Below are 20990 nucleotides of genomic sequence, written 5' to 3'. Positions count from 1 at the left end.
TTCACTAAGCATTTACTTTGAAAATAGTATAATTATTCACCTCAGTATTTAAAAACCCAGGTTCTTATTTTTCCATTTCTAAATAATGTGTATTACCCAAGATGTGGAATTTATTATATCTTCATATATGACAACTATAGTAGTAGTAGTAAATGATCCATGACATGAACATTCTCATCCATGAGAATTAGTTCATCTATGTAAAGAACAAAAAACAAAACAACATCAGTGTTGAGGCAAAATTTTAATTTGAAAAATTTTCATTCTTCCATTACATTACAGACCTCAACAGATATCAAAATGTTGACATTTACAGGTGTAAACAAACATTTTTAATCTGAAAAGTAGAAGTGCAGTGTGTTATAAGTGCCGGAACAAAAATGAGGAATTTTCAATTCATGACCCCCCCACCAAAAGAAATTAATAAAATAAATGAATCAAGAATGGGTAAAAGGGCAAATGCATGTGTAACGTGTAAGGTGTCTGATTTAGTTTTGCTTCCCTCTCAGCATTAGTCTCATTTTCCTCTTTCTGAAGAAACGATATAAATACAACTTCTTTCTGGCAAAAGTTGACAACCTCAGCTGGTCAATGAGGTCGTACACAAAGAGCAAATAGCCTCCGTGACCTCACTGCTATGGGATGAGATGATGGGGCCACAGCAGTGCCTATTCAACATTTATATAATCACTCAAGTGTAGGCAAAAACGGTAGCACAAAGAACGCAAGGTTAGCGGTAACAACTCTTGTGCCATCTCTCAAAGTGTTGGACTTAAACCGGATGCTGAGATCAAAGTGTTTGCCAGAAAGTGCATTATGTGAGACCACTTGTAGAAAATGTAAAAACTCTTTGGCTAAAGAGAACTAAAGCAGGGGCACGTGATAACATTAAAACCATCTGATGAACTGTCCAATTATGTAACAAATTACTGATCACCCATGCCTTTCAGCAACACCAAGAAAAATAACCCTTACTCTCATCCACGTTTCAGATTAAGCACCTTCAGAACTAACCTTCAATGAATCAACTACACTTTCTCTAGTGACTTCGGTCTTCCCTTCAATTTTCAGTACTTTGCCTTCTTGGCATAACAATCGACGACCTCAGGCACGATGCTGTCGTCCTCTTCCACGTCATCTTTGACGGTCTTTCCGACCAACTGGAAAATGTCCTCAGCTACAACGCCCATGGGCTCTGCCACCTTCACCGTCAACATGTCCTCAGTCAGAACTGTTCCTTTGGGGATCTTTACTTTGGCTACCACTGACTTACCCAGCTGAAGGAACAGCAAACAAAGCAACATTATTAAAGGAAAAAGTTGGACATTTGCTTGAAAAGCTTGCTAAACAGTAAAGCTGAGTATTTTTAATTAATTCTTTTTTTAGAGAAAGGCGTTCTGACCTTGTCGTGGCACGGCTTCTCACAGGGTAACATCCGCTTGATTCCGCTTCCCAGTGCCCTCTCCACCAGTCGGATAGAGCGAACCAGCTCAGCAAGTTCAGCGGGCTCAAGTGATGCTTCATGGTCACTTCCTTTCCACGTCTTGTCCAAGGTTATGTGGCGCTCAACAACCTTTGCTCCCAGAGCCACAGCCGCCACTGTTATACTGACTCCAGACTCATGGCCTGAATACCCAATGGGAATATCTGGAAAGTCCTTCTGGTATTCCTGCAGCCAACAAATGGGTGACATACATGTTATTCTTAAAAGTTAGTCATTTTACAATTTGCAACATGTACTCATGTTCATGTGGGGTTTTTTTTGACAAGATGCTACAGGCAGTTGCTATTGACATGATATAAAAATGCTGTTGTGCAGATCACCAGTCATTTTAAGTCCAGCCCACACGGCAGGGTGACAACAATACCCCAAGCCTTTCAGGCTGAGGGATAAAAAATAAGCTTCATAACCTGTAAAACTGGATCATTCTGGACTCTCTGGATTATTTTGCTCATACCCAAAGGAACACACCCTTCAAAATAATCCCACATGCAGTTTGAATTAGAAGATTCACCGTAATCACTCTGAGGTTGACATCTTCAGCTTCCAGAGGATAGGCGCTGGTACACTGCAGGATGGCAAAGTTTTTGTTGTGCTCCTTGACCGTCTTGTAGACCCGACGCATCGTCTCCATGGACTGCATCCCGCTGGACACCACCATGGGGCGTCCTGGCAAATGAAAGACAGCAACACTAACACTATAAGAAACCTCATGTTACTGGCAGTAAGCTAAGCGCTACGACACCCCTCAGTATTCCTCTGGAGTTATTGTACACTGCCTTGCTTGTACAGTGTAGAGTTCATGTCATCCATATTTATGCAGAATGAAAACAGACACAGACTCCTCGAGGTCCAACTATATTTAAAGTTTAAATTACATTCTAAATATTAAATTGTAATTCTGTGTCACATTTTATAAAATTATAAATGTATGCTTCCTTTAAGACACATTTTATATATTACATGGTGCATGTATTGAGTTGTCTATCATTTTCTCTTTTTTTCCTTTTTAAAGTGTACCTGTGCTTTTTCTTGATTTCTGTAATATAGTCTATCTATTTAATCTACATCTAATTAAAACCAAAGCGTTAAATGATGAGGTATGTATATGCAAAGGTAATCTCTGAGCATTAAGTTCATGTTTTAAACAACTTTAGCTGAACAATTTCACAGTTTTTTCCTAACATTCTACTGCTGTATAACAGCAACTATTCACAGAACCATAATCTTAGGTATACAACTCTGGCTCTGGTTACAGAAGCCTCAATCAGGTGCTGCTCAAATCTTTTATTTGTAAGGGGGAGCCAGAAGAAATGTGACTTAAAGGGACAGTGGCCTTAAACAGAGAGGATGAATTAGGTGTTCACTAAGAATCAGTAGAATTTAAATCAGGATTCTTAAAATTATATATATATATATATATATATATTATATATTAGGGGTGCAACGATATTCGTATCGATATTGAACCGTTCGATACAGTGCTTTCGGTTCGGTACGCATATGTATGAACAATACAACATTTGTAATTTATTTTATCAATTTTCCTTCTGACGATGCTGTCTGTGTTGAGCGCTCAGTGAATCTGTGTTCAACTACTCCGCCTAGGCTGCACTGTCGAGCGCAGATCCACTGAGCGCTCAACACAGACAGCATAGTCAGAAGGAAGAGCGCAGGGCAAGCTAGCGAGACAGAAGTTAATCTCTCCTTGCAACAGGCAAGTTGAACCTCATTCAGATCTGGCGTTTGGAATTATTTTGGTTTTCATGTGACGTATGACCCTGAAGGTAAGCGAGTCATGGACTAAAGTAAAACGGTATGTTGGATGTGCCATGCAATGCTCAATTACATTGGTGTGAACAAGTGTGTTAGCGCAGTTAGCTCGTTAACGTGTTGGCCGTCTAGCCCCATGCACGGAGCGATCGGTGGTAGCTCGTTAACGGAGATTTGCCGTGTTGTGGCGTTAAGGTCATTTCAACGAGATTAACCTGAAAGCACTAGTGGGAACACAACGAATATGAGTGCACATTTACGCCGACATCATCCTAGTGCAAAGACAAGTGGAAGCAGACAAAAAAAAGCAAGCATGCTACTAACTTTAGCCGAGTCATTTAGACAGCTGTTAGCACATGATTCTCCTTATATGTTTAATATGCTGCTGAGAATATAGCCCAGAAGAAGTGGATAGTATAGCTTTTATTTTGGAAAGAGCCATTTCTCTGTAATAAACTCTCTTTTCCAAAGATGAGTGATTCCTCAATCAGATACAGGGCTTGCAATATCGCTAGCCCGATGTCCCGGAGCTAGCGATTTTTTCAGTCGGGCTACCAAAATCTATCTCTTCCCTGCCCGTCGGGCTATTGTAGGAAAAATATATGTCAATGCTTTTGCATTCTTTCAGAAATGTAGCTGGGTAATTATGTCATTGGCATCGGTGAGCCACTGTCAATATGTGACATATTGAAGTCGCGTTTGAATTTGTGCTTGTTTTTTTTGCTTTCACTTTGCAATCGTGCGAACTGTGTATAGAGAGCGACAGCACTGATCTGTGAGTGATGATAATTTGTGCACCAATTCCTCTGACATCGTCTTATTAATCGTTAGCTTACTATGCAAACTATGCAAATCGAATTTCCCAGAGGAACCCACCCGAGGGATTAATAAAGTTCTATCTAATCTAAAAAACATGACAAGTGAAATCTCCCGCAGCAAGCTTAAACATGTGAGAGGTTGATCGCGCAGAGAATCGCTGAGCTTATGTGAGTGCATGTGTAAAAGCATTTCAGTTCTGCTGAGCCAAATAAGACAGGTCAGGGTGAAGAAGTGACAGCCAAAGAAAAGCTTACCACAAAACGGAGAAGTTATGATAAATCAGACTATAAGGCAAAAAGAAAGTGCAGCTTTATGGTTTCATGGACAAAAGAATTTCTGTGGCTGCGATATGATGAGCTAAATAACCAGGGCTGCACAGGTGCGCATACGCTGTCAAAATAAAAAACACGCACAAGGGTTAGGGTTAAATTTAAAAACTGTACTTTTGATTTAATTTAATTTATGACAAATTAAAAATGCATGAACATTTTTTTGTATCGAAAAAATATCGAACCGTGACACCAAAGTATCGAACCGAACTCAATCGTGAATTTTGTGTATCGTTGCACCCCTATTTTATATATATATATATATATATATATATATATATATATATATATATATATTGAACACTGATGCCGATGATTGAGTTTCAAACTTGAGCCATTTCTCCACACATGGTATTTCACTCTCACCTTTTTTGGCAGTTTTAACTAGATAGGGGAAGTTGTTGGTGTCTCCAGAACCCACTTTGAAGAAAGGCACATTAAGCTCATGAAGAAACTCCACCGCCATCTGAAGACAGAAAAGCTTATGGTTAAACTTCTCCACTGAGTAAAGTACCATAATACTATGAACAAAACTCTCCCTTACCTCATCCATTCCCGATGCAGTAAAGTAGATCCCCACCTCTTCTGCATATTTCTGCAGTTCCCTGTACTGATCGTGGCTGAACTCCAGATAGCGCTTGTGCTCACCGTAGGTTTCCCCCCAGGAGTGTTTGGAGGTGTATGGGCGGGCCAAGGCTTTCTTGTTGAACTTAAACTCTAATTCACTCTTCTGAAATTTGGCACAGTCTGCACCACAGTCCTGAGGAGGTGGGGATAAGATTTTTGATTTTTGTTTTTTTTGAATGGTACTAGTTTCTTGAGTTGCTCTCACGTATCTTTTAAGATCCTACAAGACACACTTGATAAATACCTGTAACTTGATAGTGTTCTGGGAAAAAAAATTGTAAGTGTTGTACTAAAAAGATGTGGACATGATAAAAATCTTTCATAACAGGTTTAATGGGCACATGAACACAGCTAACGAATTTAAGACAAATGTTACTACAATTGAATACAATTCACGTCTGGTTTGAATCAAGCAGCAGGCACAAGAGGGCGCTATAGGACAGGCACAGAAAGAGAAGCCAAACTCCATTCATAAATCTAGTAATTTAATATTTTGCAGCTTATGCCAGAAACACCGTTTAAATGGCATAAACTGGTTAAATGAAGCATCCAACTTTGCTTTCAGGATTTCATGTCTGAAACGAAAAGTTTATGATTTGCTTGGGTGAAGCAGAGGAACGTGTCATATTGCTTTCTTATGAATGAAGTTCAGGAAACAGACGGTATATCGTGTGCGTGCGTGTGTTTGATTGTCTGTGCGTAAATATACCTAAAAGACAAACCGATACGTGTTTGCTTTTTTACATTACCTTTGCCATTTTTATCATTTTCTTTGCGATCTCAATGTCTCCCTGGTGGTTCTGTCCAATCTCAGCTATGATGAAACACGGATGGTTCCCTCCGATCATACGACCGGGACACAGCTCAAACTCTAACGGCATTTTGTTGGTAGAAAAGAAAGCGAGTACAACCAGTGAAAGTAATAAAGACAACTAAAAAGTGTCAACCCGGGTAGATAACCGGAACAGTTAACGTCATGCACAAACAGGATGTGCCGCAACTTCCGCCTTTGTGGAGCAACGTAGCAATCGCGGATTTTCTTTCAAAATAAAAGCAACCATTCTGTTCTGTTTTTATTTGCATCGACAAATTTACAGCTATGGAAAATCACATTTATGGATATGTATTATGTACATTTATATTTATAAACTTCCCGTGAAACAAGTGGTTGAATAGACATTTTCCAATCAAAGCTTTGAGCTTTCCAACCAAAGCTCAAAGCTACAAGCAAAGTATATATATATATATGAAATTTAGCCCAGTGGGCACGTACCGGGCATTTTCCCGGTGAGCCGAGTCCGACTCACTTTTGGGCCGATGGGACGGCCTGAAGTGCCCGCTGCGCACCAGCCATACAAGAAATGGCAGCAGCCCATTCGTTCATTTTCATTAGTGAAACTGGATTAGCCAATCAAATGTCCTAACGCTACCGGCCCCTCTCCTACCTTCGCTGCACCTTGAAGAAAATGTTTGGTGTGGAAGAAGCAGCGAGAAGGTGGAGCTGGAAAGCCGAGAGAGGACACTGAAAGAAACTAATATGAGATGCAGCTAAATGTGTCAGATTAACCGACATGTTATTTTTGTTTGTTTGTTTGTTTGTTTGTTTGTTTGTTTGTTTTTTGCCTGTCCCGTTTGGCTCTTTTGCCATCAGAATTGTTGTCTAAAGGCAAAGAAAGATGCCCAACGGATTTGCTTTACCAAATTGACCATCCCAGCCTTGCCGTAATGGTCCATTTGATTCACCTTTTATTGTTTATTTTATTTTCACTTACTGAATACGGGACAGACTTGACTGGGGGAAAGAAGGGGAGAAAGAAAGAGGGAAAGAGAAACAGCTGAGAAGAGGGACGGGGGAGAAGGGCAAAAGACAAAAACCAACAGAATGGGCAGCAAAAAAAAAATGCATATATCAATCACCTGGATCACCTGCTGAGAAAGAAAAAAGAAAACAAGCAGAAGAGAACAAGAGTAATAAAACAACATCACAATGATATATGGGAATATGACAGTAAATACTAAATATTAAACATTATTGTGCAGCACATAAAATCAACAGAACACAGTGTGCTTTGAGGTAAGAGATTAACCGACATGTTAGCATCGGTCTGGCTGTGACTGTAACAGAAGTACCAGCAGCATCTAATAATCAAGCTTTACAATCAGAGAAGGCTGCTGGTGCTGAGGAAGAGACACGTGAATTTCTCACCACGTGAATTTCTCACCACGTGAATTTCACCTTCACGTGGTAAGAAAATAGATGGAGGGACATAATTAGGAAGGGATAGATTCAGGGATTCGGGTAAAATCAATGGCTGCTTTGACCATAAACCATTTGCTAATAGTAGATTTTAATTATTATCACACACTGCAGTGCAACTGAGAAATAACACAACAACAACTGTACCGACCCGATTAATACCTATGTTAAAATCAATAGTCAAACAAAATGAAATGATATATAGAGATCATGGTGAGTCGCCTGGACCACAAATGCCTGGGCTGATTATTTTATCTCAGTTCAGCCCTGCCCAACAGCAGTAACTGATTTAGCCTATTCAAAGACATGAAGGTCCTGGTCTCACATAAACAGCCTGTGGTCTTAAAACAGAAAGTAAAACAAAGAGAGGACAGTCTTAACACAAAGCAAACAATGTCTGAAGAATTTATTAAATAAATAAATCCACCCACTTGAGATGACTCAGTGCAGACAAACTGAAAATTCATGTTTAACTTGTTTATACAACAGAATTAAGAAAATGGTTCTAGAAGAACATGTATGAGCAACTTTTCAGTGTATGTAGCAAACCTGAGTACTTTAATTTAATGTAGATGTGGCAGGAAATACTACAAATAAAATCACAAAGATAACATAAGAAATATTTATTTGTTTTTGCTACACAAATTGGTCCGTTTAAAAGACAATAACAATTTGAACATTGCCTTCTGTTGCCTCACAGGCCTCTTCCAATCACTCTTCCTCTGTGCTCTTGCTTCTCCATCTTGTTTCGTAACACCTGTATAAGTCACTTGAGGCCTTGTTTTTATCCTGACACATGGCTGAATTGTCCTTCCAATTGAGTGCGCTCAGGCACAACATGAGTAAGATTAATTGGTATTCAGTATGTTGCATTTTGAACACCAGTGTTTCTACCTCGACCAAACACATCTAAATGATGGAATTTTTAAAGATTTATAAAGTTAATATTGGTGAGACAAATAGAACTGTGTTTAGAGTTTTGAAATCTTGAGTCAGTTGGTTGATACATACTTTCAGAACTGTGTGAATAGTCAGTGAAGCTTTGAATGTAAGTACAGTATTCTCATACACCAGTTAATCAAGCCTTCTATTTCTGAAGAGAAGCCAATAAGAGTTAGTGTTGTTTTTTCAAAAACCTCCACCTTTTAAGTGTATTTATTATTGTGTTCTTTAAATCAACAGTTATTAATGAAAAAGGATCTGAGGTTAGATGTGTTTTGTTTTTTTGTTTTTAGATGGGGACAACAGCATCAATTAACTATTCTATATTTTTGCTAAGAAATTATTATATGAATTCAAAGTAATTTCACAATAATTTTCCTCTGGTTGTCTGCACCCATTCTTAAATGGCTGGATGGCCACCAGTAGAGGGCGCCCACAGTTTGAGAATCATTGCTCACAGGGAAGGGAAGGTGGCCTTAAACGGGGAAGACCTGAAATTAAACAAAGGGACACAATTTTTTCCCTTTCTTTAACATTTTTTCAAAGAGTTTTTTTAAGAGACTTGCTTTAAAGACACTCAAGGAGTGTTATGGTGTTGTTTGGTGGATGATACATGGATGTTCTGTGGTGTCCTCTGCTGTCTGGTCTGCATATTTGTTTCTTAAAGGATGTACAGATTGTACTTCTTATTTATTTATTTGTTTCTGTATATTTTGAGAACCCCAAGACAGAAAATGCAAACAAGCTGGTTCATGTCATACATTAGTACCTATATAATAACACAGGGCTTCTTCAGTTTGTTAGTCAACCCCATAGGAATTGTAAACAGAAATAATAACCAAATATCCTCTTTGATTCTATGACTAGCTAGCTTTTTTGTTTGTTTTTTGTTTTTGTCTTGTAGTTGGGTTTAAATTGAAACAAATTGAAGCTGCAGCAATTTTTACCTGGCAAGCAGCAGTTAGAAAGTAAGAATTTTATTATTCATTTTAGCTCATGTCTTTTTCATTAGAGTAAACTTTACGTGCTATTTGCTTGCCAACTTAATTAGAAATGTAACACTATTTATTATTTATAATAGTTAGCTTTTTTTGTTACCTACAACCCGATGTTTTACAACATTAAAGTGGTGTTTGAGTTTACTATTTAAAGCAAAACCTATGAAATGTCCAAATTGCCCCAAATTCCTCCATGCTAACAATGAACTTTAAGCTATGCTGTGGGACGAGCTGCCCCTCAGCTTCTGTGCTGCTGTGGAAAATGAGTCCACAGAAGCATAACCTAATTAACGTTGAATTTTAACTGCAGGAGGTTCAGTATATTCAAGCTGAGAGTAGCCTGTGCCTTAAGTTGCTCAATGCTTCTCTCCTAAACCCCTCCCAATCCTTCACACTCTCATTGCAGTATTCTGTAAAGCTGAAGCGGGTTAAGGTTGACTCTTGCAATAAAGATTTGTATGCTGTTTATCACTTTGTCCTTTGCCTGTTTCCATTTTTTTCTTTTCTCTTTTGTCATGTCAAAAATAGCCGAGACTTTTGTGGTACTGCTGGCCTTCCACTAACAAATGCTTAAGCGATAGATGATCTTCACTTTTGATGAGGTCACCCATTGTATTTCACTAACAACTATTAGCTCCCTGAATTAGCCATGGATTGCAATAAATGTTTATAAAACTTGACAAAATTTGTTTTAGTTATAAATGTACATTTAACTATTTTGCATATAAATGATTTGACCATTTTTGTGATGGCATGAACAATTAATAGAGACGATTGTTTAAATGTTGATTCCACTGTTTCTAAGGTTAAAAAATGTCATTATTATATTTAAACTTATAAACTGTTTTTGTAAACTGTGTTTGTAAATTACACACTGATGTGTACCTAACACCTAATTATACTCAGTACTGCATACTTATATCTAATGTTACCATCTTGGGTTTATTAATCTGTGTCTAATTGGTGTGAAGCCTCTGTATTGACACATTTTGCTATATTTAAATGTTTGGATGGGAAGGGATGAATCACTCCAGAATAAAGATGATGCAAACTAGATGTTTTCAGAACTTTTTTATTTAAAGGATAATTATTAAAAAATCCAGGACCATAATCATTTCTCCAAATGTAAAGCCTGCAAAAATGACAGAGGTGGTAAAGGTGTGTTTGATTGGTGTGGAACCTATATAACCATATATCACCATAATCACCCAATAATGTGTGCTGGGAAAACAGAAGCAGGAAAAAAATCACTCACAAAATAGTGAAGGTGTTTGTATATTCTTATAAAGTGCATGTGTCAGTTTTGACAAATCTCATACACAGTTGTTTCCTTATTTTGGGGGAAATGTTTGCATATCAGATATATTTGCATCTGATGCTATAAATGTAAACATTCATTCCTAACATGAGAATATGCAGATATTTTTGCCTTTACATGCAAACAGTGCATGGAAGCATACAGATAGAGCACCTTAAGCTGCATTCTAATTCTGAAGTACAGACATGTTCACATTTAATTTGCTTTATTTGTGCAAATTATGCAGAGGAATGACAATTCCGCTCTTCCCATTAATTTGACCAGATACACACCTTATCTTCATTTAAGCCCATATTTTCTTCCCTTATTTGTTGTTTCTCTATCTGTTCACATCACCTGTCCAATTTCTTTCTACATTTTCTAACCCTCTCTTTCTGGCTGCCTCTATTCCAACAGTTTTGAAGGTTATTCATTCTATCATGTCTGCCAAGATGCTGTCATCTTCCTTCACATCCACTTTGATCTTCTTGCCCACTAGGTTCTGCATGTTCTCTGGAGGGATGCCCTTTGGCTCACCAACCTTCACGGCAAACATGTCGGGGCTGAGCACTGTACCTTTGGAAATGGCCACCTTAGCTATCACTGACTTGCCCAGCTGTGCAGAAAACAAAGAATACAGAAATCACAGATAGATTAACAACATATAAATACTAAACATTTATCATTTTTATGGGAACAACTTGATCTATCTCACAAATAAGGTATTGCCACATTGCCAAATGTTGCCAAGGTTTAGTCTTTGTTTCTCTAAATAAAATTTATACCATAAGTATGTATTTTATGGTAATTATAAGCTGCTATTACACAACGTGGCACTGAAATTGTTAGCACTATTAATGTATGAATCTATTTGTGTTTGCAAGTTCCCACAGTGAGTTTTCTTCCAAAGTGCAAGAACATCTTAGGTTAATGATTGATTTTAAATTGATCATGGATGTGACATTGTATTGTTGTCTCTCTGTTTGTCCAGGCTGTAACCTGTTTCATGCCCAGTGATGGTAGGGAGAGGCCCAAGCCCCCTTTGGCAGAAAATTCAAAAGGTACTTTAAAATAAACGTGATGGATAGACCCTACATGAAATGAGACTTACTATAAACCTTATATTTTGTAACATCAACCAAGTGTCTAATTTCTGGCACATATGCACTTAAAGTAAAAAGATAGACATATTTGGAACAGAATAACAGAGAAATATCTTGCACAAAGACATGTGAAATGTGTGTGGTTGTACAAAAGGGACCCCAGTAATTTTTTTAGTGCACCTTAATTCAGCTATGGGGGTTTATGTGATTATTGGAGTTTTCTCTGTATTATTGTAGCGTTATTTATCTTATAATATAATGTGCCTTGATGCAACTGTTGTTGTGATTTGGTGATATATAAATAAAACTGAATTGAATTAAATTAACGAAGTGGCACTTGTGAGAAATAATAAAAAATCAAGCTTGAAATGCAGACTTCCAGTCTCAACATTTAGCTTTTTGCTAAAGTTCATCCTAAATGAATCAAACTGACCTTATCATGGCAGGTCTTTTCGCATGGTAACATTTGCTTGACTGGTGACCCCATTGCCGTCTCCACCAGTCGGATTGCTCGGACCAGCTCTGCCAGCTCGGAGGGCTCCAGGGATGCCTCATGGTCATTTCCCTTCCAGGTCTTATCTAGGGTCACATGGCGCTCCACAACTTTTGCTCCCATTGCAACAGCAGCCACAGTGATGTAGATGCCTTGCTCATGTCCAGAATATCCAATTGGAACATCTGGAAATTCTTCCTGGAATGTCTTCCAGAAAAAATGGAAAAATCAGAGTAAAAAACTTGTTTGCCTGTTTGTGTACCCACCACTTTCATACAATACAGTGGTCACACATACACAATTTAATTTAACATCTAAGCAAAGTGTGTAAACAAACACTGGTTTCTCAAGTCTTTCATTGGCAAGTTCCTTCTCTCTAGAAAACAGTACCTACAAAACTTTGTGATAGTGTAAGATGACACTGTAATATCATATAACATTTAAAGAATGGATTTGAAGTTAAGTAACTGTTGAGCTAAATGTTGTGTTAGCTTGTACGTCTTGTTCTCTTGTTGACAACAAGATGTTTACAGTTGACAAGAAGGACTTTCGAAATGATTACTACAATGACCTGCTCTACTAATGTGGTTAATGAGTCTTCATCTCTGGCAATGTGCCATGTATGAAGAGATGGAAAAACAATCCCACACTCTACCTCTCCAGTGCGCTCCATTTCATATGACTTTTAGTTTCCTTTGGGACTGTTCACCATATTCCAGAGAGAATTTTCTTTATTGTTTAGACAGTTTAAAACCTTCTCAGCAACCACAGTGATGTGATTACTTGAATGGACACAACACCGGTCACTAACTGGTCCAGCTGGAAACTGCCAAGGCTCCATAGACCCTTGATCTGCTATTTTCCATGGTATAGACAGTGGGATATATAATGTGGGATCTGTTTGGAATTAGTAACTTTAAGAAGGTATGTTTCAGAAGGCATGCTAATACAGCCGATCCTTATAAGAGGCTAAGCTAGCATACATTTGGGCAGTCTTTTCCTTAATTGCACAAAGATGCAAAATCTGTATCGTTAATGATAGGAGCAATTAATGGTATAATTGCAGAAAATAATAAATCTTTAAAAAGGCACTGGAGATTAAACTTTTTGCAAAGAGTCAAGTGCAAAAGGCTAAACGGCTCAGTACCAGAGTAGAACTACAAATAATTACTTTTACTAAATGTCTTTATTATTAATCTCACATTTATTGTGTTTGATCTGTTAAAAGCATTTCCAGTGTTGTGATTGCTGATAGATGCTAAATATAATTAGTGGTGCGAAGAGTGATTCAAGAAGATTCCTGAGGAAGTGATAACACAAGAGTTAGAACTGTGAGTCCTCCTTGCACTGTGGGAGCAGATCACCAGAGAGTAGCTATGAGTGAGGTCAAATGGCTTCTTAGAAGTGTCAGTTGCTGCCACATTTTTAAAAAAAAAAAGAAAAGAAAAGAAAAAAAAGAATAAATAAGATAAGTGAAAAATTGAAAATATATTATAAAATAGAATTGTCTGACAGAATTTTTTTAATTAACATAATTGGCAATGGGAAATCTTCCTATGCTTAAGAAACTAACTAAAACCAAACTTCATGTGTGCAGCAACAGCTAGAGCCAAAAACAAAGGAGAGAAAAAACAAAACAAAACAAAAAAATGCCATGAGTAGCTGCCACTGAGGACAAGACTAATCCGAATGGGGAAACTGAAGGTTCAGGTAGTGTCCTAAGAATTGTCATTTTTACTAAAAGTGTTGAGGAATGTTGCTTGAAGGGATTGCCTTTTTTGGAACATGAACGTTCCCTTGTTTGCTGCTATGGATTGCAATAAAAGCATATAATCAGAGAACATGATGACTGAGTATGAGGAAATTATTCACCAATATTACCTTGATCACACTGAGGTTGACCTCTTTAGGATCCAAAGGGTAGGCGCTGGTGCATTGCAGGAGGGTGAAGTTCTGCTTGTGCTCCTTTACGGTCTTGTAGACACGCCGTATGGTTTCCATAGACTGCATCCCAGTGGATATCACCATGGGTCGCCCTGACAATGACATATGTATTATGTAATCCAATATACTGTTTAGATGGGCATAAATGCAAGATCGGTAGTTAAATTTAATAATGAAAATTAGCTAATCATGACAGAGCAGACAAACGAAACTGACAGATTCAGAATAAAAGAGAAAATTCAGGTGATATTTATAAATAAAATAGCAGTGTAGCAGTATTTTGTAATTTTTTGTTGTCATGTTGTTGTACGTTTTAATGGTGCCCACTATTTCAGCGCTCAAATGAGGTCTCTATCAGGGAGCTGGGGGGTTTTTTTGTTTTTTTTTTACTAAGGCCTACACCCACAAGGTGGGTTCAGCTATAAAATGCACTGTACATTGCAGATTTGCTGTTTCCCATGACAGTTTAGGTGAGAGTGATTTGAAGTACTCGCAAAATGCCTTGTACCTTTTTTGGCAGTTTTCTCAAGATATGGAAAGTTGTTCGCATCACACGAGGCAACTTTGAAGAAGGGCACATCCAGCTCATGAAGGAACTCCACAGCCATCTATGGATGTCAGGTACATATATGCACTGAAAAATTCAATCATATAACCAAAGAAAGCTAAGATGGAGTACATCAGGCCTAATGGCTTTATTGTGTCTCGGCACTGAGTGTGTAAATCTCCCGAGATCTACAGGAAGGACGGAACATTATCCTGCAAAAGATTTTGCCTTTGGCCATTATCTCTCATAGGTGTTCAGACAGGTTACGGTGTCTCAATAGGTCATAGCATACTATTCACATCATTTTCTCAAATTATTGAGGGATTCCTTGTGCTATGTGGAGTGGAGTATTTTTTTTTTTATCTTGGAAGAGACCACAATGACAAGGACAGAGGATAAATGTAATTATTGACATCAACTTAATATTGATTTGCAATAAACCTTGATTTTGTGTCCACTTAACCCTTGATGGGGTTTTACAAAATTTAAATTTCCCCCCACAACACAACAGAACATGTTCTTGCATCAATACTCAGCACATTGTTGAGTACCACACTGTCCCTGTTGATTGAAGTGAAATTCACTGCACACTCCTATTAATCATAATTTTTATCCTATACCTCATCCATGCCAGAGGCGGTGAGAAAGATGCCGATGTCTTCTGCATACTTTTTTAGTTCCCTGTATTGATCATGACTGAACTCCAAGTGACGCTTGTGGTCACCGTACGTTTTCCCCCAGGAGTGCTTTGAATTGTAGGGGCGCTCCAAGGCTCGTTTGCTGAATTTGTACTCTAATTCACTTTTCTGGAATTTTGCACAATCGGCACCACAGTCCTAAGAAGAGAAGAGAAGTATTTTTTAAATAATATTCTTGAAAAGCTCTTTAAGGACAAAATTTCATTTAATTTACCTTTGCCATCTTGATCATTTTTTTAGCAATCTGAATGTCTCCCTGGTGGTTTTGTCCAATTTCAGCAATGATGAAACACGGATGGGAGCCACCGATCATTCTGCCGGGACATAATGCAAACTGAAGAGGCATGCTGCTAACAGAGAAATTGAACAGATGATTCAAATTCAGATTGCAAACGACCAAAGCATCCGAGTTGCGAGAGGACAGGAAGTGGTTACTGCTGTATGTTGTACTTTATACACCCGAAGTACCGCCTCCACAAACTTTTTTTTTGGACACATAGGCAAGAATTCATATTTACTTATCCCTACCTTAACCTAAACCAGATTTTTAACATTTTTCATAACACTAAGTTTGAACACTTAATTATATTTTGGTTCAAATCTCAAACAACCCTTTAAAGTCCAATTGAATCCAAATGTTTTCATTTTATTTGAACAAAATATTAAAAAAGAAATTCAAAAATGAATTTTGTTGATGTTTTCATAAGCCGTGAATGTTATTATAAAACGTCCTCTATAAGTCCTCTTCAGCTAAACATTTTCATCAGACACACTTTTCACCACCTTAGGTGTACTATAACATAAAATTCAAGAATTACAAATAAGAAAAGAAATTTAGTAATTCAACAAAATGCTGATAATGTTTGACAGATACATTTCATGGTTTATTAGAAAATATGAAACTGAATAAGGTTACCAATAAATGTTGCAGTACTGCATTACTAAATGCTTTTGATTATGCCATATCTTAGGGGGGTTGCATCATGAATGTTCAACAATTTTGCGATGCTAGTATTTAGTGATAACAAAAATGTGCAATGTTTCCAACACTTTTGGAACCTACAGATCACTAGAAGCAATTACATCAGAGTACCGACTGCTTTAATAGTCTTTTAGATATTCATCCTCAAACATTTATGAGTGTTTAATGTGTGAAAGAAAGGCCAGTGGGTCAACTGACCATTTCTCATAAAAGTATATCTTAAAGTATTAGATACATGAAGCTAAAATTTCACAGCACTCATACATGTTAAAAATTGATACCATTATCTTTTATGCAAATTTGAGACCGTTGAGCAGATGGCATGTGCTGCGATGGAACGCCTTTTTTGAAAAGCAAACAAAACTTTGTTTTTTACAGTGTATTCACCTCAAACAGACTGTTAAGTGGACAGCTACATTAGCTTTTGGGTGTAGTAAACATATACCTTAGATGAAGAAAAGAGTTTATGATATGCAAATATTTTCCCAGTTTTATAATGGTTGTACCACTTGACAGGCAATGCAACTGTCTATAATCTGAATTAAGCTATTTACCTATATATTCAAGAGAGAGGTCCAAAATTCAACCAGTAATAAAGACCCCTCTGGATAGTAAAATATACTTTGCATTATTGTTATCTTTTTACTTCGAATTAAAAGTCTCATATGGCAACATCAATTTCATGACAAAATGCTTGCTTAATTTAATTATATCAACAGCTTTAAAACTGTTGTTTGTTTTTTACATTTATATAAATTATATACATTTATTTAAAAATGAAATATTATATATAAAACATAATATAATAAGAAAAATAAAATAAACAGCTTATATTTTAAATTTACTATTATTATCACTTAAACACAATTTTAATACTCTCCATTGTCTTACTTTACATGGGCTGCCTCACTGTCTGACATGTTAGGGGATTTAGATATCAAAATCTGAAAGAATTTTATGAATGCACTGAAAAATTATTCAAACTAAAAATGTTTTATAGGTTAAACCCCTAGAATGTTTTGCTTGAAGTGAATTAAAAGTATTTATACAATTATGCATTTAATGTCAGTGACCACCATGCCTAGCACCGTGTATTCACCCTGTATTTCTGGAAAACAATAGGGTGGACATTTTAAGTAAGGCACCTATTAGTAAGCTGAGAGAATGAATCTCCCAGATCATGTACTAGCACACAATATAGCTGAATTGTTTCTCTGTAAGAGTGTCACACACATATCTGTTCCCAGGATAACGTTAGAAAAGACGTTTATAAAAAGGCTCAGGAAGATTGCCCTGATACGCACTTACATAGACGTTCACTGTGTATGCTATCGCTTCCTTGCAAGTAAAGGGAGTTTACAATGCATATAACTTTAAGTCAGCTATTACTGTTCGTCATGCTCAACTATCACAGAAAGACTACAAAAATGATTTTTAACATGTTTAAAAGGCATATATTTAAAATTACATGAAATATCAGGTTATGCTGTAAATAACGGTGACAAGGTTGAAATGTTATGCTTTAACACCAGTCTAAAACCTGCCACAATTGAAACCATGCCACATGAAATAGTAGCAAACTGCTGTGGCTTTATATTTGTCATTAAACCAAACAATAAGATAAGCTTATCTTGTCAGATAAGATTTTTTATGTGGACCTATAACTCTTGAAATTAGTTTCAGGAAAGACAGACTATTCGTGTAAAGGACTAATGCAACATATGCGAATCTGTGGCTTGGTCTGCGGTGCTGCTGGGGGAAAGATCGGAACAGAGCCACCATCACTAACATCAACGCTAACATCAATGTTAGATCTCAATTCGAATTTTAGTTTACCCTAACATTGCATTAATGACTCCTGAAAAGAATTTGGAAGTGTTGCTGAAGGATGAAAAGAAAGAAAATTGGAGAAACAAATGACACAGGATAAAGGTACTATTTATTGATTCTATGTGAATTAATTTGACAGTTGGATTTTTTACATGAAAGTTGTATTTGAAAATACTTAATAGTCAATAGCCACAGTTAATGCTAACCTGACCTGCTATTTAGAGGATAATGACTGCGAAACATTTTTTTTTTCTTAGAAGCACCTTGAAACATTTGGTATTATGATTTGGCACTATATAAAAAAAAACTGAATTGAGAAAATGCAGCTTTTTTTTAAGTTTGTTAGTCAACCCCATAGGAATTGTAAACAGAAATAATAACCAAATATCCTCTTTGATTCTATGACTAGCTAGCTTTTTTGTTTGTTTTTTGTTTTTGTCTTGTAGTTGGGTTTAAATTGAAACAAATTGAAGCTGCAGCAATTTTTACCTGGCAAGCAGCAGTTAGAAAGTAAGAATTTTATTATTCATTTTAGCTCATGTCTTTTTCATTAGAGTAAACTTTACGTGCTATTTGCTTGCCAACTTAATTAGAAATGTAACACTATTTATTATTTATAATAGTTAGCTTTTTTTGTTACCTACAACCCAATGTTTTACAACATTAAAGTGGTGTTTGAGTTTACTATTTAAAGCAAAACCTATGAAATGTCCAAATTGCCCCAAATTCCTCCATGCTAACAATGAACTTTAAGCTATGCTGTGGGACGAGCTGCCCCTCAGCTTCTGTGCTGCTGTGGAAAATGAGTCCACAGAAGCATAACCTAATTAACGTTGAATTTTAACTGCAGGAGGTTCAGTATATTCAAGCTGAGAGTAGCCTGTGCCTTAAGTTGCTCAATGCTTCTCTCCTAAACCCCTCCCAATCCTTCACACTCTCATTGCAGTATTCTGTAAAGCTGAAGCGGGTTAAGGTTGACTCTTGCAATAAAGATTTGTATGCTGTTTATCACTTTGTCCTTTGCCTGTTTCCATTTTTTTCTTTTCTCTTTTGTCATGTCAAAAATAGCCGAGACTTTTGTGGTACTGCTGGCCTTCCACTAACAAATGCTTAAGCGATAGATGATCTTCACTTTTGATGAGGTCACCCATTGTATTTCACTAACAACTATTAGCTCCCTGAATTAGCCATGGATTGCAATAAATGTTTATAAAACTTGACAAAATTTGTTTTAGTTATAAATGTACATTTAACTATTTTGCATATAAATGATTTGACCATTTTTGTGATGGCATGAACAATTAATAGAGACGATTGTTTAAATGTTGATTCCACTGTTTCTAAGGTTAAAAAATGTCATTATTATATTTAAACTTATAAACTGTTTTTGTAAACTGTGTTTGTAAATTACACACTGATGTGTACCTAACACCTAATTATACTCAGTACTGCATACTTATATCTAATGTTACCATCTTGGGTTTATTAATCTGTGTCTAATTGGTGTGAAGCCTCTGTATTGACACATTTTGCCATATTTAAATGTTTGGATGGGAAGGGATGAATCACTCCAGAATAAAGATGATGCAAACTAGATGTTTTCAGAACTTTTTTATTTAAAGGATAATTATTAAAAAATCCAGGACCATAATCATTTCTCCAAATGTAAAGCCTGCAAAAATGACAGAGGTGGTAAAGGTGTGTTTGATTGGTGTGGAACCTATATAACCATATATCACCATAATCACCCAATAATGTGTGCTGGGAAAACAGAAGCAGGAAAAAAATCACTCACAAAATAGTGAAGGTGTTTGTATATTCTTATAAAGTGCATGTGTCAGTTTTGACAAATCTCATACACAGTTGTTTCCTTATTTTGGGGGAAATGTTTGCATATCAGATATATTTGCATCTGATGCTATAAATGTAAACATTCATTCCTAACATGAGAATATGCAGATATTCTTGCCTTTACATGCAAACAGTGCATGGAAGCATACAGATAGAGCACCTTAAGCTGCATTCTAATTCTGAAGTACAGACATGTTCACATTTAATTTGCTTTATTTGTGCAAATTATGCAGAGGAATGACAATTCCGCTCTTCCCATTAATTTGACCAGATACACACCTTATCTTCATTTAAGCCCATATTTTCTTCCCTTATTTGTTGTTTCTCTATCTGTTCACATCACCTGTCCAATTTCTTTCTACATTTTCTAACCCTCTCTTTCTGGCTGCCTCTATTCCAACAGTTTTGAAGGTTATTCATTCTATCATGTCTGCCAAGATGCTGTCATCTTCCTTCACATCCACTTTGATCTTCTTGCCCACTAGGTTCTGCATGTTCTCTGGAGGGATGCCCTTTGGCTCACCAACCTTCACGGCAAACATGTCGGGGCTGAGCACTGTACCTTTGGAAATGGCCACCTTAGCTATCACTGACTTGCCCAGCTGTGCAGAAAACAAAGAATACAGAAATCACAGATAGATTAACAACATATAAATACTAAATATTTATCATTTTTATGGGAACAACTTGATCTATTTCACAAATAAGGTAAGAATTCAAACTGAAGAGGCATGCTGCTAACAGAGAAATTGAACAGATGATTCAAATTCAGATTGCAAACGACCAAAGCATTCGAGTTGCGAGAGGACAGGAAGTGGTTACTGCTGTATGTTGTACTTTATACACCCGAAGTACCGCCTCCACAAATTTTTTTTTTGGACACATAGGCAAGAATTCATATTTACTTATCCCTACCTTAACCTACACCAGATTTTTAACATTTTTCATAACACCAAGTTTGAACACTTAATTCTATTTTGGTTCATTTCTGTATTTATC

General features: G+C 36.8%; 2 protein-coding genes and 1 long non-coding RNA gene across 3 annotated transcripts; 1 reads left to right on the top strand and 2 right to left on the bottom strand.

Annotated features, from left to right (window-relative positions):
* Positions 1 to 210: 210 nt before the first annotated feature.
* Positions 211 to 6034, bottom strand: LOC146572929 (N-acetylneuraminate-9-phosphate synthase-like). The gene is made up of 6 exons (XM_085277394.1): positions 5799 to 6034; positions 4967 to 5182; positions 4789 to 4888; positions 2016 to 2170; positions 1403 to 1669; positions 211 to 1277 (listed from the first exon to the last, which is right to left on the bottom strand). Exons 1-6 carry the CDS (start codon positions 5928 to 5930, stop codon positions 1068 to 1070), a joined length of 1080 nt encoding a protein of 359 aa, XP_085133520.1. The 5' UTR covers positions 5931 to 6034; the 3' UTR covers positions 211 to 1067.
* On the top strand, positions 3170 to 19823 carry LOC146572927 (uncharacterized). The gene is made up of 3 exons (XR_014892768.1): positions 3170 to 3288; positions 11535 to 11604; positions 14604 to 19823. It is a non-coding gene; the product is annotated as an uncharacterized LOC146572927 (long non-coding RNA).
* On the bottom strand, positions 10310 to 15742 carry LOC146572928 (N-acetylneuraminate-9-phosphate synthase-like). Its single transcript, XM_085277395.1, has 6 exons — positions 15543 to 15742; positions 15251 to 15466; positions 14592 to 14691; positions 14021 to 14175; positions 12080 to 12346; positions 10310 to 11159 (listed from the first exon to the last, which is right to left on the bottom strand). The coding sequence occupies exons 1-6, from the start codon at positions 15672 to 15674 to the stop codon at positions 10974 to 10976; spliced, it is 1056 nt and encodes a 351-aa protein (XP_085133521.1). The 5' UTR covers positions 15675 to 15742; the 3' UTR covers positions 10310 to 10973.
* Positions 19824 to 20990: the final 1167 nt, after the last annotated feature.

The sequence above is a fragment of the Mchenga conophoros genome, linkage group LG6, assembly GCF_057382185.1.
Source record: "Mchenga conophoros isolate Kocher_MC1m ecotype Shallow Benthic linkage group LG6, M_conophoros_male_GT1.1, whole genome shotgun sequence".
NCBI lineage: Eukaryota > Metazoa > Chordata > Actinopteri > Cichliformes > Cichlidae > Mchenga > Mchenga conophoros.
This window is presented reverse-complemented; position numbering and strand designations above follow the sequence as displayed.

Coding starts and splice junctions, on each gene's coding strand:
- LOC146572928 (XM_085277395.1), bottom strand. CDS start 15,674: ATGCCTCTTCAGTTTGCATTATGTCCCGGCAGAATGATCGGTGGCTCC. Junction 15,467..15,542: donor AAATGATCAAGATGGCAAAG/GTAAATTAAATG, acceptor TTCTCTTCTTAG/GACTGTGGTGCCGATTGTGC. Junction 11,160..12,079: donor AAAAGACCTGCCATGATAAG/GTCAGTTTGATT, acceptor TTTTCTGCACAG/CTGGGCAAGTCAGTGATAGC.
- LOC146572929 (XM_085277394.1), bottom strand. CDS start 5,930: ATGCCGTTAGAGTTTGAGCTGTGTCCCGGTCGTATGATCGGAGGGAAC. Junction 5,183..5,798: donor AAATGATAAAAATGGCAAAG/GTAATGTAAAAA, acceptor CCACCTCCTCAG/GACTGTGGTGCAGACTGTGC. Junction 1,278..1,402: donor AGAAGCCGTGCCACGACAAG/GTCAGAACGCCT, acceptor CTGTTCCTTCAG/CTGGGTAAGTCAGTGGTAGC.